Below are 15,771 nucleotides of genomic sequence, written 5' to 3' on the forward strand. Positions count from 1 at the left end.
TGGACAGGGGATGAAAGTAAGGGTCCAGGGTGGTCTATGTGTCATCTACTAACTACTTCTGGTTCTCCCCTTTCTGGTCTTCAAGAGACAAGGTAAGATTGCACTCCAGAACCTCCAGGCCACATGACAGTGAGGGGAAAGAGACACTCGTGTCACTTTTGAGCTGGAATATCAAATTGTAAATGGAAATCTGTAAGAAAGCATCTTCACTTCACCTTGACAATCAACAATATTCCAAACAGTGACTACCCTGTCTACTTGGAATCCACTGAAGGCAATGCAGCACCATCAGCTGACCACCCTGTGTATACAGCTTGAGTAAAAATAAACTTGTATTGTTTTAAGTCACTGAAATCTTGGGGTTATGTTACAACATAACCAGGCCTTCCTGGCTGATACACATAACTGACTTACTCAAGATCACATCAGTAGAAAATAATGGCTTTCTCCAAGCCTCATAAATGCTAAGGTCACTGTTCCTTCGACTACGTCCCTACTTGCTTCATAGGTTTACAGTCTCAAAAATAAAACTTTTTCCTACGAACTAAAATATAAACATAAGTATAATCTGTCTCATCTGGGTTTAAAATCCTCTATTTTGGTGAAATAAAGTTTGGTATTTTCACTTATTTCATAAATGGGCCAACCTGCCTATACTTAATCTCTTTTACTATATGAGGTTTAGAATTCTAAGTAACAATTCCTACCTCTAGAGCATGCAGAAAAATACTTCTCATCTTGAATAATCAATTTGTTGGTCAAACAGGAAGTAGCAATTAAGTGACAAGGACTGTAACACCACCCAGGGTGTGACATTGTGCTTTGAGAGCCTCTTAAAGCCAAGACTGACTTTGGATGACCTCACAGGAGGGGCGGAGAAACAAAGCATCACCTTATAAACATGACCCTTTCCTAGGGCATGGCAGGTGCAGTTGTACAGCCCAGACAGCCTCTGCATCACAGCCATTTCCATCATGAAGATCACTGGGGTCCTCCTTCTGCTCTGTACAATGATCCATATCTGCAGTTGCTCAGGTGAGTTAATGGTAGATAGTGCCCTAAATAGCCATATTAAGCTTGTTTTCTCAAATAACCCCTCACAGGATATAAGCATTTGAGAGAAATATCTTGTCCTCTGGACTTAAAATGTACTGGTTTGTAACAGAAACAACCCTGGCCTGGAAAGGGGAACTCTTAGGTCCCACTTGGAGTTGGGGGAATTTGGATCTAGTGCATTGCCTCTCAAGGATTTTTATTTCCATTCATAGAACCAAAAAAAAAAAAACTAATTTTTTTTTAAAAGCCTACATTTCATAACGACACTGGAAATTGCTGGTAACATCAGCTACTATTCCTCAGTGCAAAGATGCAGGAAAACTCGAATGTCTCTCCAAATCAATCCAGGAAGATCGAAATAAAACACAGTTCTCCAAAGCCCAGGATCAATAATTAAACTTTTATATGGTAAAAAAATTTACTTAAATAAGATTCTACACCTTAATGATATTCCATTACACTCCTTTATATCAATTAGCAGGGGGAGAATATCAAAGATGGTGCTTCAGGCTCTTAGAAGTGGCTCCTATTGCCATCTGACTTAGAACATTATCAGAGACACAATGAGCTCCAGAAAACATCCTGTGGTCAATAAAGGGAGGAAATTTGGATAATTCTGTTACTTGAACCAAGGACTTGGTTAGCCATTTGCTTCCTCAGCAAAGAGCTGGATTTTGTGAAAGGATGGGATAGGTGCTGAAACTCATCACCAGAACGACGTCTTCATCAATAGGACCAAATTTACATTAAATACTGAGATCTCACCACTTTGCTTAATTTTTTAACATTTCCATCTGCATCTCTCTTTCAGAAGCTGCTGGTCAGTCTTTAACAAAGGTAAGTACACGGAACTACCCTTTCATTTCAGTTCCTACTGACTGTCCTTTAGCTGACAAATACTTATGAAATACATATGTAAGGTTAACTCCGTATGTTTGGGAGGGGGCTAAAAGGGAAGGCAGACACAGATAAAGAAACTGCCTCTGCTTTTCAGAAGGCGGTTGAAGAAATATGACATACATATATGTAAATAACCATAACCTAAAAAAATATTCCAGAGTTAAAAAAGAGAAGACTTCCAGCTGGGAGGTTGGTAGAATCTTCAAGGAAGGGGCAACATGTGAGAGGCAGGAGAGAGTTACCCTGGTTAACTGCATAGGCTCTGGATTCAAACTCCCACCCTACCACTTACTAGCTTTTATGTAATACAAGTTCTCTCTTCATAAGCCCAAATTTCCCTCATCTGTAAATAGGTATAATAGTAGAATCTTCCCTATTAAGTTGCTCTGAAGATTAAACAAAGAAAATTCATGTAAGATTTAAGTTTAATGCCTAGCAAAAAAATGCCCAGGAATTGTTAATGGGGTGTGCTAGCAATAATAGAAGTGGTGCTGGCAGTACCAGTATTTGTCACAGTGGTCATATCATCAATAGAAGTAGTCACAGCAGCATCAGAATATCAGAGTGGGACCTCCAGGATGGTATCTGACTTCTTGTGCAATACAGGCAGGGTAGCCTAGCTTGAGAGCTGGGAGAAAAGCAGGACATTCTCTTGTGTCTGTCGCAGGTGGACTGCAGCATTTACAAGAAGTACCCACTGGTGGCCATCCCCTGCCCCATCACATACCTGCCTGTTTGTGGGTCTGACTACATCACCTACGGGAACGAATGCCACTTGTGTATTGAGAACTTGTGAGTACCTCATGGGAAGGAGAAAGAAGTTGGGGCAGTGTCCTCCACTGTAATCCTTTCCTCTTTCCACGAGCCTGCTTAACTCTCCAGAACCTGTACTGTGCTGTACTGTGCTGGGAGAGAGAAAACTTGCTGCCTCACTGTCAGACTAGGGTTGAGCCACCTGCTCTGCCAGCTGGGACTGGTCATTCCACGGCAGAACCTCTAATTCCTGCCTATCAATTGAGTCTAACAAGATCATGCCCTTTCAAATTACTGTCCCCAGAGTAATTAATGGCCATAATTCAGATGATTCTTAGATAAAATATGGCCAGAGGGCCTTTGTACTCCTCAATTTCTTAAGGCTATAGATATTTCTATAGCCTTAGGGGGACAGGGAGGATAAAGCTACCAAAAAGATTTTTTTCTTTGCTCTAAAACTGGGGAATGCAAGCTGTCAGTACTTGGACCAGAATCCCATGGACATGTTTTGTTTAAGTTTTGTTTTTGGCCTGCACAGGGGTTTTGGAGGCAATATAACCAGGCAGATGTCACTTCCTTGGTGTAAAATGGGCAATTTAGCATTTACTGTCTTAAACCAAGTTCCCTTTGCTCATTGTTAACTCTCTTACAGACCACTGGATTCTGGCCACTCATCTCAGATCTTGTGGTTTTTTTCACTTCTGTAATTATCTTTACAAGTTAAAATACGTTAACGGCTTGAGCCGAGAAGAATATATTTACATGTTTATTCCAATTCAGGAACTTTTATTTCACAAAAGAGAAGATTCTCTAATGTGTCCACACATTGGGCCCTCGGCCTAGAAACCAGCTTGTTTCATGGACACTGAAGGGACATGTGGTTGAAATTGGATCCTCACCAAGGCAGGGTCCAGCCTCACCACAGGCCCTGCTGACCAGGGAAGGCTGAGGGGCAGGCCACCTCAGCTTCCCTTGTCAGAAGGCCTCCTTCTTTGTTGTTGTGAAACACTGCTTGATCAGCCTGGGCTCTGGGATCGGTGGAGGCAGCAGGTGGGGTGGAAGTATCACTGGGCTAGGGAAATTCTGCTTCTGCCTCTGTCAGAAAGTGCCTGTGGCAAGGACATGCCTTCTCAGGAACTAATTTTCCTCATCTATAAAATGAGGTTCTGCCTCACAATCTCTATAGTTCCTTTCAGTTCTAATATTATATAAAATTTCCTCTTGTGTTAATAAATCTTGTTAACTGTCTTCCCACAGGAAAAGTAACGGAAAAGTTCAACTTCTACATGAGGGAAAATGTTAACTTCACCAGAGACATGGCTATAGAGCAGTGATATCCCCACTGTCATCTCCATCTTCCCTGGGCCCTGCCTGCCTTTTCCTTCATGGTGGTAGAGGTTCTGGGGGCTGGTGCTGGGCATGGGGCACAGAAGATTCAGGGTCATCTTTGCTGAGCAGAGAAAGCTGTGCTCTCCCTCCAGACTCCTGACTCACTGACTGACAAATAAAAACATATCAAATAAACTAAAAAGTATAATGAAATTCTAACAATTCATTGCTGAGTTCTAAGTGTCAAATGAAATAATTACATTTACAAGAAACTTTGCAGAACTGTTATCTACCTAGAAACCTTAATAGTTCAAAAGATATAAACCCATTTAAAATGGAACACGAAAAGCAAAATACATATAATACCTAACAGCATTCATCATAATTCTTTTAGGAATTACATACCTATATAACTAGATATTTATTTCATAAATAAATTATATAGTAACAATTTTATAGCAAACATTATCAAAATAAATCAGTGACATTTCTGACCTATCCTGAACAATCTAACTTGATCCTAAGATTTTAAAAGTGTATTTTTGGAATAAATTGACCGAAAAAAAAAAAAAAGTTCATCTGCAGTAGAGGCCCTATTTGGGTAATTTATTTTCTAATTGTTCGAATGAAACTCCAATTACTTGTCAATTCTTCTTTACTTGACATACTTAGTCCATTTTATCAAGGATGTTGTGTGATTCTACACAGGGAGTCCGGCATGCTTGGAAAATGCTTCTCTAAACTTAATGTGGCAGATTGCCAAGAAGGCGGAGTAGAACGACACTGTGCTCACCTTCTCCCATGAATACAACGAAAACTATATCTACATATGGAACAATTCGCACAAAATAGCTGCTGAACTTTGGCAGAGTATTTCTTACTATTGGAACTACAAGGAAAATCCTCACAAAACTGGGTAGGAGAAAAGAAAAAAGAAAAATTAAATCAGGGAGGATCTGTCCCCCTGGGAGGGAAAAGCAGAGGAAGAAAAGCATCCTCACCCTAGGAAGTCCCCTCTCCAGCAGGGAGTTCAGCTGAGAAAGAAAGGGGTCTCCAGAGGCTTGAAGGAGAAAGCAGCAAGCGCTTGGCAGACATAACAGAGAAAAACCAGCACAGGGCTCAGGCAATCCCCAGCCTGAGACGCAAGCCTGTGGGGTTGAGCTGGGACTGGGTACTGGAGTTCAGCCTTATGTGGATGAACCCAGGGAGAGGACTGGGGCTGAGTGTGGTGTGGGCTGAGGCTGGGTGGGCAGAAAAGAACAGCCTGGGTCCCCCAACAGAGAGCACCACTGCTGGTGTGCATGGAGAGAGGGGCACAACACAGCCCGGCCACAGCCGCCATCTCCACTAGCCCAGAGGGTGCTGCTGGGCACCGCTGTAGGCGCCACGCTCTCACAAGTGGAAGGAAGGGCTCTAGATGCAGCGGTCTTCTCATTTTGCTCTGGAGGGGCACAATGGCTGGCGTGCAGCTCCCAAACTGAGGCAGGGCTAGAACATGAATCCATTACCAGGGGTCCCAAGACTCTGCAGGCAGGACTGAGATTTCAGTCAACCCCCAAGCAATGGTAGTGGATTTGTTCTGCTGGTGCCTTTGTGGACCGGTGCCTCTGAGACAATCAGAGTTCTGGTGCGTGGCGGGAGAAAGTCTGTGTTAACAGTGGGCCTGCATACACAGACATGGGGATGGGGTCTGGTCTGATCCCAGGCTCGTGGTGGATTGAGTGCGTGACTGCACACGCACTGTGGGTGCAGAACCTCAGGGATGCCAGGGCAGTTGCCAACATTCCCGTGGCTAAGAGAGGGACAAGGGGAGTGTCAACAAAGTATACTTTCTAAACCTGGACAACGAGAGCACTGTCAGGTGGACCTCTGTTGCGGAGGTATACTCAGCAACTACTCATCCAGCAGAAGTGTTCCAGTCCTGCCTATCACATGACAGCTCAGAAACGGGTCTGGGAGCCTCTATTCCAACAACAGGAAAGCAGTCCTGGCCCCTGTCAGGGCTGTGACAACCACAAAGCAAAGAGGAGGCCTTGCTTGAACCAGGGCAGGCTGCGGTCACCACAATACCAACCACACCCCTAATCAAGGGGATAACAGCCAGCACACATTGAGGAGATGCGTGGCAATCATCCATACTAAAAACAGCCCTCATGACAAAATAATAGACACACAGTCTACACAGGGACACTCCCACTTTAAAACAAAAAGACCTTCAAGACCAAAGTAGATAACTGTTACTCCTAAATTCATAGAGTCAGAGAAATAAAGTAAAAGCAGAGGAACTACTCCCAATCAAAAGAATAAGAAAAGTCTCCTGAAAGAACAAAGAAACAGACCTCGACAGCTTAATAGATCCTGAGCTCAAAAAGAAGATAATAAAAGCACTGAAGGAAATAAGAGGCTATCAATAGAAATGCAGAATACTATAAAAAGGAATTAAAAACTATTAAGAGGAGCCAATTAAAATTAGATAACACAATTGCTGAGATAAAATCTGAGCTAAAGGCAGTCAGGAGTTAACTAAATAATGCAGAAGAATGAGTAAGTGATTTAGAAGGTAGGATAATGGAAATCACCCAATCACAAGAACAGACAGAAAAACAAATAAAAACAAATGAAAGCAACATAAGAGACTTACGAGATAATATAAATTGTGTCAACTTATGCATAATAGGGGTTCCAGAAGGAGAGGAAAGAGAAAAGGGGATCAGAAAGGAATTTGAAGAAATCATGACTGAAACCTTCCCAAAACTACAGAAGGAAACAGATATCAAAGTACAGGAAGCACAGAGAGTCCCAAACAAGATGAACCCAAACAGACCTACACCAAGACACATTATAATTAATATGGCCAAAATTAAAGAAAAGATTCTAAAGGCAGGAAGAGAAAAACAAAGTTAGTTACAAGGGAACCCACATAAGGCTATCACCTGATTGCTCTACAGAAACACTGCTGGCCAGAAGGGAGTGGTAAGATACAAAGTCCTGAAAGTAAAACCTGCACAGTAGGATACTCTACCAAGCAAGACTATCTTTCAGAATAGGAGAGAGAAAGAATTTCTCAGACAAGCAAAAACTAAAAGAATACAACAAAACTAAATTTATCCTGAAAGAAATATTGAAAGATGTTCTCTAAATTAAAAAGAAGCAGGAATCTATAAAAAGAGGACAACACAACTGGAAATGCAGTATCTATAATGAACAGCAAGAGAATAAACATGAAGATGTAAAAGAAGACATCAAAATCATAAAATGTCAAGGGGGGGGCAGGGAAATGTACATCCCCCCCCCATTCTTTTTAGGATGTGTTTGGGCCTGTAGGATTACTGGTCTAAAGCAAAAGGATATAGTAATGGGTTAACACTTCAAAAACTAGGTAACCACAAATTAAAGGCATACAATAGAGTCACAAAAGCCAAAGAGAAAAGAAATTAAGTGAAAACAAAAAAACACTATTACACCACAAAAGGAAAAACAACAACAAAATGAAAAGAACAAAGAAGAAACACAAAATCAACTGGAAAACAAAGTTTAAAATGGCAATATACACATCTATCAATAATTACCATAAATGTCAATGGACTAAATGCTCCAATCAAAAGACATATCGTGGCAGACTGGATAATAAAACAAGAGCCTACAATATGCTGCCTACAAGAGACCCACTTTAGGGTGAAGGACACACATAGATGGAAAGTGAGAGGATGGAAAAAGATATTTCATGCAAATGGAAATAACAAGAAAGCAGGGGTAGGTAGCAATACTCATTTAGACAAAATATACCTTAAAACAAAGGACAAAGAAAGAAAAAGAAGGACACTCTGTATGATAAAAGGAACAATACAAGAAGAGTATACTATGCTCATTAACATATATGCACCCAATATAGAAGTACCTAAATATATAAAACAAATATGAACAGACATAAAGGGAGAAATTAATGGAAATACAATAATAGTAGGAGATTTTAACACACACCTAACATCATTGGACAGATCTGTTGGACAGAAAATCAATAAAGCAATGGAGATACTAAATGGCACAATAGAATAGTTGGACTTAGTTGATATTTTTAGGACATTACATCTCCTCAAAACAGAATATACATTCTTTTCAAAACCAGACAAAGACACTACCAAAAAAGGAAAGTACAGACCAATATTGTTGATGAACATAGATGCAAAAATCCTCAACAGAATTTTAGCAAACAGACTCCAATAACACACAAAAAACATTGTGCACTATGATAGTTTGATTCATGCCAGGGACACAAGGATGGTTCAACATATGCAAATCAGTATGATACACCACAGCAACAGAAGAAAAGACAGAAATCACATGATCACCTCAATAGATGACAAAAAAGCATTCAATAAATTTCAACATCCATTTATGATAAAAACTCTTAGCAAAATGGGTATAGAGGGAACATATCTAAACATAATAAAAGCTATTTATGACAAACCTACAGCCAACATAATACTCAATGGTGAAAAACTGAAAGCCTTTCCACTAAAATCTAGAACAAGACAAGGATGCCCACTCTTATGACTTCTTTTTAACATAGTATTGGAAGTCCTAGCCATAGCAATCAGACAAGAAAAAGAAATAAAGGGGATCCAAATTGGAAGAGAAGAGGTAAAATTATCACTACATTTGGATGACATGATACTACATAAAGAAAACCCTAAAGGCTCCACACAAAAACTACTAGAGCTGATAAAAGAATTTGGGAAGGTAGCAGGGTACAAGATTAACATAAAGAAATCAGCTGCATTTCTTTACACTAATAATGAAAACTCAGGAAAGGAGAGTAAAAAAAAAAAAATCCTTTTACAGTAACAACAGAAAAAAAACAAAAACAAAAACAAAAACAAAAACAAAAACAAAACTTAGGAATAAACCTGACCAAGGAGGTGAAAAACAAATGAAAAACTACAAAACACTGATTAAGGGAACTAAAGATGATTTAAAGAAATGGAAAGATATCTCATGCTCTTGGATTGGAAGAATATTGTTAAAATGGCCATACTACCCAAAGCAATCTACACATTTAATGTGATCCCTATCAAATTACACAGGACATTTTTCACAGAACTAGAACAAATAATCCTAAAATTTATAAGGCATCACAAAAGACCAGAACTGCCAAAGCAATACTGAAGAAGAACGAAGCTGGAGGAATAACCCTCCCCAGACTTTGGACGATACTACAGAGCTACAGTAATCAAAACAGCATGGTATTGGCATAAAAACAGACATGTGGATCAATGGAACACAACAGAGAGCCTAGAAATAAACCCACACACTTACGATCAAGTAATCTACAAAAACAAAAAAACAAAACAAAACAAAAAAAGGAGGCAAGAATATACAATGGAGAAAAGATAGTTTCTTCACCAAGTGCTGTTGGGAAAGCTGGACAGCTGTATGTAAATCAATGAAGTTAGAACACTCCCTCACACCATACAGAAAAATAAATGCAAAATGGTTTAAAGACTTAAACATAAGACAAGACACAATAAACCTTCCAGAAGAAAACATAGGCAAAACATTCTCTGACATAAATATTAGCAATATTCTCCTAGGGCAGTCTACCTAGGCAATAGAAACAAAAGCAAAAATTTAAAAACTGGATCTAATTAACTTATAAGCTTTTATACAGCAAATTTAACTAAATGCAAAACAAAAAGACAACCTACGGTATGGGAGCAAATATTTGCAAATGATGCGTCTGACAAGGGCTTCATTTCCAAAGAATACAAATAGCTCACAGAACTTAATAACAACAACAATAAAAACAACAAACCAAACAACCCAATCCAAAAATAGGCAGAAGACCTAAACAAGCAATTCTCCAATGAAGACATATAAATGGCCAATAGGCACATGAAAAAATGCTCAATATTGCTAATTATCAGAGAAATACAAATCAAAACTACAATGAGGTATCACTTCATACCAGTGAGAATAGCCATCATTCAAAAGTCCACAAGGGATAAATGCTGGAGAGGGTATGGAGAAAAGGGAACCCTCCTACACTGTTGGTGGGGATGTAATTTGGTGCAGCTACTATGGAAATGAGTATGGACTTTCCTTAAACAACTAAAAATAGACTTACCATATGATCCAACAATCCCACTCCTGAGTATATATCTGGAGAAAGCTCTAATTTGAAAAGATAACTACACCATAATGTTCATAATAGCACTATTTACAATAGCCAAGATGTAGAAGCAACCTAAATGTCCACTGGCAAATGACTGGATAAAGAAGTTGTGGTTTATTTATACAGTGGAATACTACTCAGCCATTAAAAAAGAGATGAACTAATGTCATCGGTAACAACACAGATGGACCCGTAGATTGTCATTCTAAGTGATGTAAGCCAGAAAGAGAAAAACATATACCATATGTTATCACCTATATGTGGAATTTTAAAAAAGGACACAAACTTATTTACAAACCAGAAACAGACCCACAGACATAGAAAACAAACTTATGGTGGGAAGGGATAAATCAGGATTTTGAGATTTGCATACAGTAACTACTATATATAAAATAGATAAACAACAAGCTTATACTGTATAGCACAGGGAACTATATTCAATATGTTATAGTAATCTACAATGTAAAAGAATATGAATGAATATTTGCATGCATGACTGAAACATTATGCTGTACACCAGAAATTAATACACTTCAAACTGACTATACTTCAATTAAAAAATTTTTTTTAAAGCCAAAATATTTTAAACACATGGAAAAGGCAGAAAGAATAATATAGCCCACACCCTGCTGATTCCAATCTGATCAGTTTCCATATTTACTTTAGACTTCTTTTAAAGAACTAAAACCTTCCAGACACAGAAAAAAATAAATTTTAATTCAGTTCTAAACCATCTTGATTATTTTAATTCTGATTCTCAATGTGCCACAGAATCAGCAATTCCATGCTAATAACTACTGAGCCATGATATTAGACTACCAACCCCCTAATCCTAATGTTAAGTGCACAATATATCCAAACCTAACCAGTTCATAGTATTTAACTCAAATCTATGCTTAACAGTAAGCTCACAATCTTTCACTCCAATGTGTTAATCACAGTAAGACACCTAGTAATCTAGCATTTCTCAGCCTTTGATCTTTCAGACACACCTCCTCAACCCAATCATAGATTCGAAGAACCAGTGCATACATTCACAAAAGAGAAGAAATACTGGTCCAGTGATGCTGAGTAGTTGAAGAAACAAAAGCTCACTTTTCTCCTTTCTTTTCATTTCCTTTTCCCCCTAGCTCAAATAGTTTTCCTTCTCTTTATCCTACTTTTCCTCTCCCTACATATTCCTTTCATAACTTTTTATTGCTCTTCAAACTCTTCCTACCTTTTCCATAAATTTATTAGCTTTTTCTCATTTTCTCTAGCTCCCTAAGTATCTTTTATATATATAAACTCTTCCAGCCTCCATACCCCAAGGTCTGACCATAAATCCCTTTGCAGTGATGGTCAAGTGCGTATAAAGGCCCATATACACCCTTGTAAAAACTTTATATTATTAGACATTTGTCTCACAATGAAGAGTGTTGGAGAACTCATCCAAAATTTTTACCACATATATTACTTTACAGCCAAATCCTTACCTAGGCTTGAAGCCCAATTTACAGCTTATATCTCAACATGTAGAATAAATTCTAATTTCACATAAACCCAAACAATGTTTACCTTACATCTAAATCTCAACTGCTACCTCTCACAGCTCCTTCAAAAGCCTAATGCTTAACCTTCCCCCTTGAAAGCTAACTCTTAATTCTCTTTTAATTCAAAGCTCAAAATAAAAATCTTTAACACTTACCTGCATACAGTTCATTTCATGCAGCCGAATCTGAGAACCAACATTGAACCTAGGACTGAACTTTTAAGAGCCAACCTAATTTTTCATTGTCTCTAGGTCTTAGTTCTACTCATTGACTTAAAGTGCCTGTGTTTATATAAATATCGTGTTCTGTTTGTGTGTCACTGTGTCACTGGACGCTACAATCTCACTTTGTTTGTTAATAAATACATAGGTGCATCTTCACATATGACTCTCTTTATAGCTGACCTGATCAGGGCTAGTGGTCCCAGTGACCTGGCCATAAGAACTGTGTTGGAAAGCTAGCCATTATATACATGAGAATATAATGAGTTATTAATTTTCAGTTAATGAACATGTAGACTGTTCCATTTAATATCTTATTCAATATTTACACTGGTACAAGTAAGTCCCTGTTGGTTTCCCAGAGTATTGAAAGGCTGAAACTGAATTAAAATAAAAAGATCAAACACAAAATAACAGAAAAAATAAAAAATGGCTAAGGAACATTCATTCCTGACAAAATCATTTTTCAACTTGAACTGATGTTTTGACCCCAGCCGCTTTAAGTTAAAATGATCTCAGTCAATTCTGTGCCTCTGTGTGCTTTTACTGAGACCTGATCGAGTCTGCCTAACTCACTGCATGTATCTCTCAGTATGGGTCTCCTTTTGGTTATCAGTTTGTGGCTATAAAGCTAACAGGAAGTGTTTAATTCTAATAATCTCCTCTGTTTCCCACTGAGTCTGTAAGCAATCTCAGAGTTGCCTGAGAGCTGGAACAAGCAAACAGGTTCCTCACATTCCACAATCATTCTGCCTGCACCAGTGAAAATAATGATGCACTTGTGGCTTCCTCAAGACAATGACCTGGGACCTCTGTGCCCTTTGGGAGCTTTGGAGAAGAAGGGATCAGTCTTGCCCCCATACTTGGTGCTCTGCATAATAAGCCTGGATTTAGAAAGCCAGACATCCAACTATAAATGTAAATATGAAGTGAATTTATTTTAAAAATTTAACCTTTCCAAGTTTAGGCCTTGGAGAAGAAATGACTTTAATTTTATTTGCTCCTCTGTGTATTCATCAACATTTGCATCACTGAGGTCTTTATCATCCTCATCATCGTCTTCTTTATAAAACTCCACCAAGCAACTCAGGAAAATGCAACAAATCTTGAAATAGAAGACTTGTGTTGTGCTTACCACAACCTGAACATTTACCAGGCATGTAGCTGTGGGTAGGCCACTTTATGTGTGCTATATTTCTTTCCCTACTGCTAATAAAAAGAATAATAATCCCTAATTGAAATTGTATTTTGTGAGAGTCAGGTAAGATACGCATGTGAACATGATTTGTGAACTATGCAGTCCTATAGAAACAAAAGGGATGATTATGGTCTGTATGCCCAGTCTTCAACATTTACCAGGGCCTCAACACCTATACCACATTCTCTGCAATATGCTTGGCCAGTAAGTTCTCAGGTACTTTTTCTTGGTTTGTGAAATGGGACTGTTTCTGTTCATTAGAAATTGATACTACAAAGTGAAAAGTGGAATGCGTAGTTTAAACATATAAGATTATACACATTTACTTACATAGTTTGCCCCATTTAAACAGGGCCTCACTTAACTCAATGGAATGAATAAAATTGCAATAAAAATGAGATATTTACATCATTTCAAGAAATATTATTACAAAATATTTATTAATTTTAAAAGGAAAAGGCAACTTCATAGTGGAAAGCCTGGCAGACACTAACTTAAGTGATTAAAGTTAGCATCATTAGTGATAGGGCAAATCAGCATCACGTACACTATCTGAAAGGATGCAATGCAAAGAACATAGTGTAACTGCGGGACTTCCCTGCCAAAAATGCACAGCCTGAATATAATCATTAAGAAACATCAGACAGGGGAAAGGGGGTGGGAAGGGATAAATGTGGGAGTTTGAGATTTGCAAATGTTAGCTACTGTATATAAAAATAGATTTGAAAATTTCTTCTGTATAGCACAGGGAATGATATTCAGTATCTTGTAATAACCTTTAAAGAAAAAGAATATGAAAATGAATATATGTATGTATATGCATGACTGGGACATTGTGCTGTACACCAGAGATTGACACGTTGTAGCTGACTATACTTCAATTAAAAAAAAAAAAAAAAGAAAGAAAGAAACATCAGACAAACTCAAATTCAGAAACATTTTACAAAATAAGTGGTCTTTAATTCTTAAAGACCAAGGTAGGGGTTCTGCATTGAAAGATACTGAAGGACATGACAGTGAAAGATCCTGAATGGTATTATTATTATTATTAAGAAATAGTTTACATATCATAAAATTCTTGCTTTTAAAGTATATAATTCAGTGGTTTCTTGTCTACTTACAAAATTGCACAACTCTCACCACTATCTAATTCCAGCACATTTCATCACCCCTAAAAGAAACTCCATACCCATTAGCAGTCACTCCCATTTCCCCATCCTTCTAGCCCCTGGCAATCTCAACTCTAATTTTTGCCTATGGATTTTCTACTTTTGACACTATATGTAAGTAGAATCATCCATTATGTGGCCATTTGTGTCTTGCTTTTTTCACTGAGCATAAGATTTTCAAGGTTAATCCGTACTGTAACATGTATCAATATTTCACTCCCTTTTATTGAATAATATTCCATTCTATGGCTGTACTACATTCAATCATTCATCAACTGATGAATAGTTGGATTGTTTCCAATTTGGGGCTACTATGAATAAAGGGGCTATGAATATCCATACACAAGTGTTTGTGTGGATATATGTTTTCAATCCTCTTGGGAAAATACATAGGGATGAAATTGCTGAGTCATATGGTAACTCAACATTTAACTTTTCCAGGAACTACCGAACTATTTTCCAAAGCAGACGCACCATTTTATATTCCTATCAGCAGTGTATGAGGGTTCCAATTTCTCCACATCCTTGCCAATACCTTGTCTATTTAAAAAAAAATTTTCATTTTGGCCATCCTAATGGATGTGAAATGGTATCTCATTTTGGTTTTCATTTGCATTTCCCTAATAACTAATGATGATACACATATTTTCATGTGCTTATTGGCCATTTCTATATTTTCATTTGAAAAATGCCTATTGAAGTCCTTTGTTTGGTTTTTAACTAAATTATTTGTCTGATTATTGTTGAACTGTAAATGTTTTTTATGTATTCTAAACACTAGTCCCTTATCAGAGATATGATTTGCAAATATTTTCTCCTATTCTGTGGACTCTTGTTTTAAGTGTAAAAGTCTTTAATTTTGATGATGTCCAATTTATCTATTTTCTGTTTCTTGAAGTCTTAGTGTCGTATCTAAGAAACCAATGCCTATTCAAAGGTCACAAAGATTTACACTTATGTTTTCTTCTAAGGATTCTACAATTAGGTATTACATTTAAGTCTCTGATCAATTTTGAGTTAATTTCTATTATGATTTTTTACACAAAATGAAGAGGGGGTGTCCAATCTAATTGTTTTTATCTGTGGCCATCCAGTTGTCCCAATACCAACTTCTGAAAAGGCTATTCTTTCTTCAGTGAATTGTTTTGTCATTCATGTCAAAAGTCAACTGACAATAAATAAAAGAATTTATTTTTGGATTCTTAGTTCTATTATACACTTTCTTGATTATCATAACTTTGTAGTAACTTTTTAAATTGGGAAGTGTGAGCCCTCCAACTTTTCTTCTTTTTCAAGACTGTTTTGGCTATTCTGGGTACCTTGTATCTCCATAAGAATTTTAGGATCAGCTTATTCATTTTCCAAAAAGGGCAGGAAAAGACTTATTTGATAGGGAGTACTGCAATCCTAATAATATTAAATCCTGTTGGATGGGGTCATT

The 15,771-nt window shown here is 37.8% G+C and overlaps 2 protein-coding genes across 6 annotated transcripts in view; one reads left to right on the plus strand and one right to left on the minus strand.

The window, feature by feature from the left end:
* The window catches only part of LOC105097008 (uncharacterized), a 269,473-nt gene that overhangs the window by 214,652 nt on the left and 39,050 nt on the right, over positions 1 to 15,771 (minus strand). The gene's annotated exons all lie outside the window — the stretch shown is intronic.
* On the plus strand, positions 975 to 2,752 carry LOC105097035 (serine protease inhibitor Kazal-type 7). The gene is made up of 3 exons (XM_010989505.3): positions 975 to 1,035; positions 1,868 to 1,893; positions 2,624 to 2,752. The coding sequence occupies exons 1-3, from the start codon at positions 975 to 977 to the stop codon at positions 2,750 to 2,752; spliced, it is 216 nt and encodes a 71-aa protein (XP_010987807.2).

Source organism: Camelus dromedarius, chromosome 3 (assembly GCF_036321535.1).
Source record: "Camelus dromedarius isolate mCamDro1 chromosome 3, mCamDro1.pat, whole genome shotgun sequence".
Taxonomy (NCBI): domain Eukaryota; kingdom Metazoa; phylum Chordata; class Mammalia; order Artiodactyla; family Camelidae; genus Camelus; species Camelus dromedarius.

Excerpts from the sequence above, each read along its gene's own strand:
- LOC105097035 (XM_010989505.3), top strand. The coding sequence starts at position 975 with ATGAAGATCACTGGGGTCCTCCTTCTGCTCTGTACAATGATCCATATC. Across the intron at positions 1,036-1,867 it reads CCATATCTGCAGTTGCTCAG|AAGCTGCTGGTCAGTCTTTA; the intron begins GTGAGTTAATGG and ends TCTCTCTTTCAG. Across the intron at positions 1,894-2,623 it reads CTGGTCAGTCTTTAACAAAG|GTGGACTGCAGCATTTACAA; the intron begins GTAAGTACACGG and ends TGTCTGTCGCAG.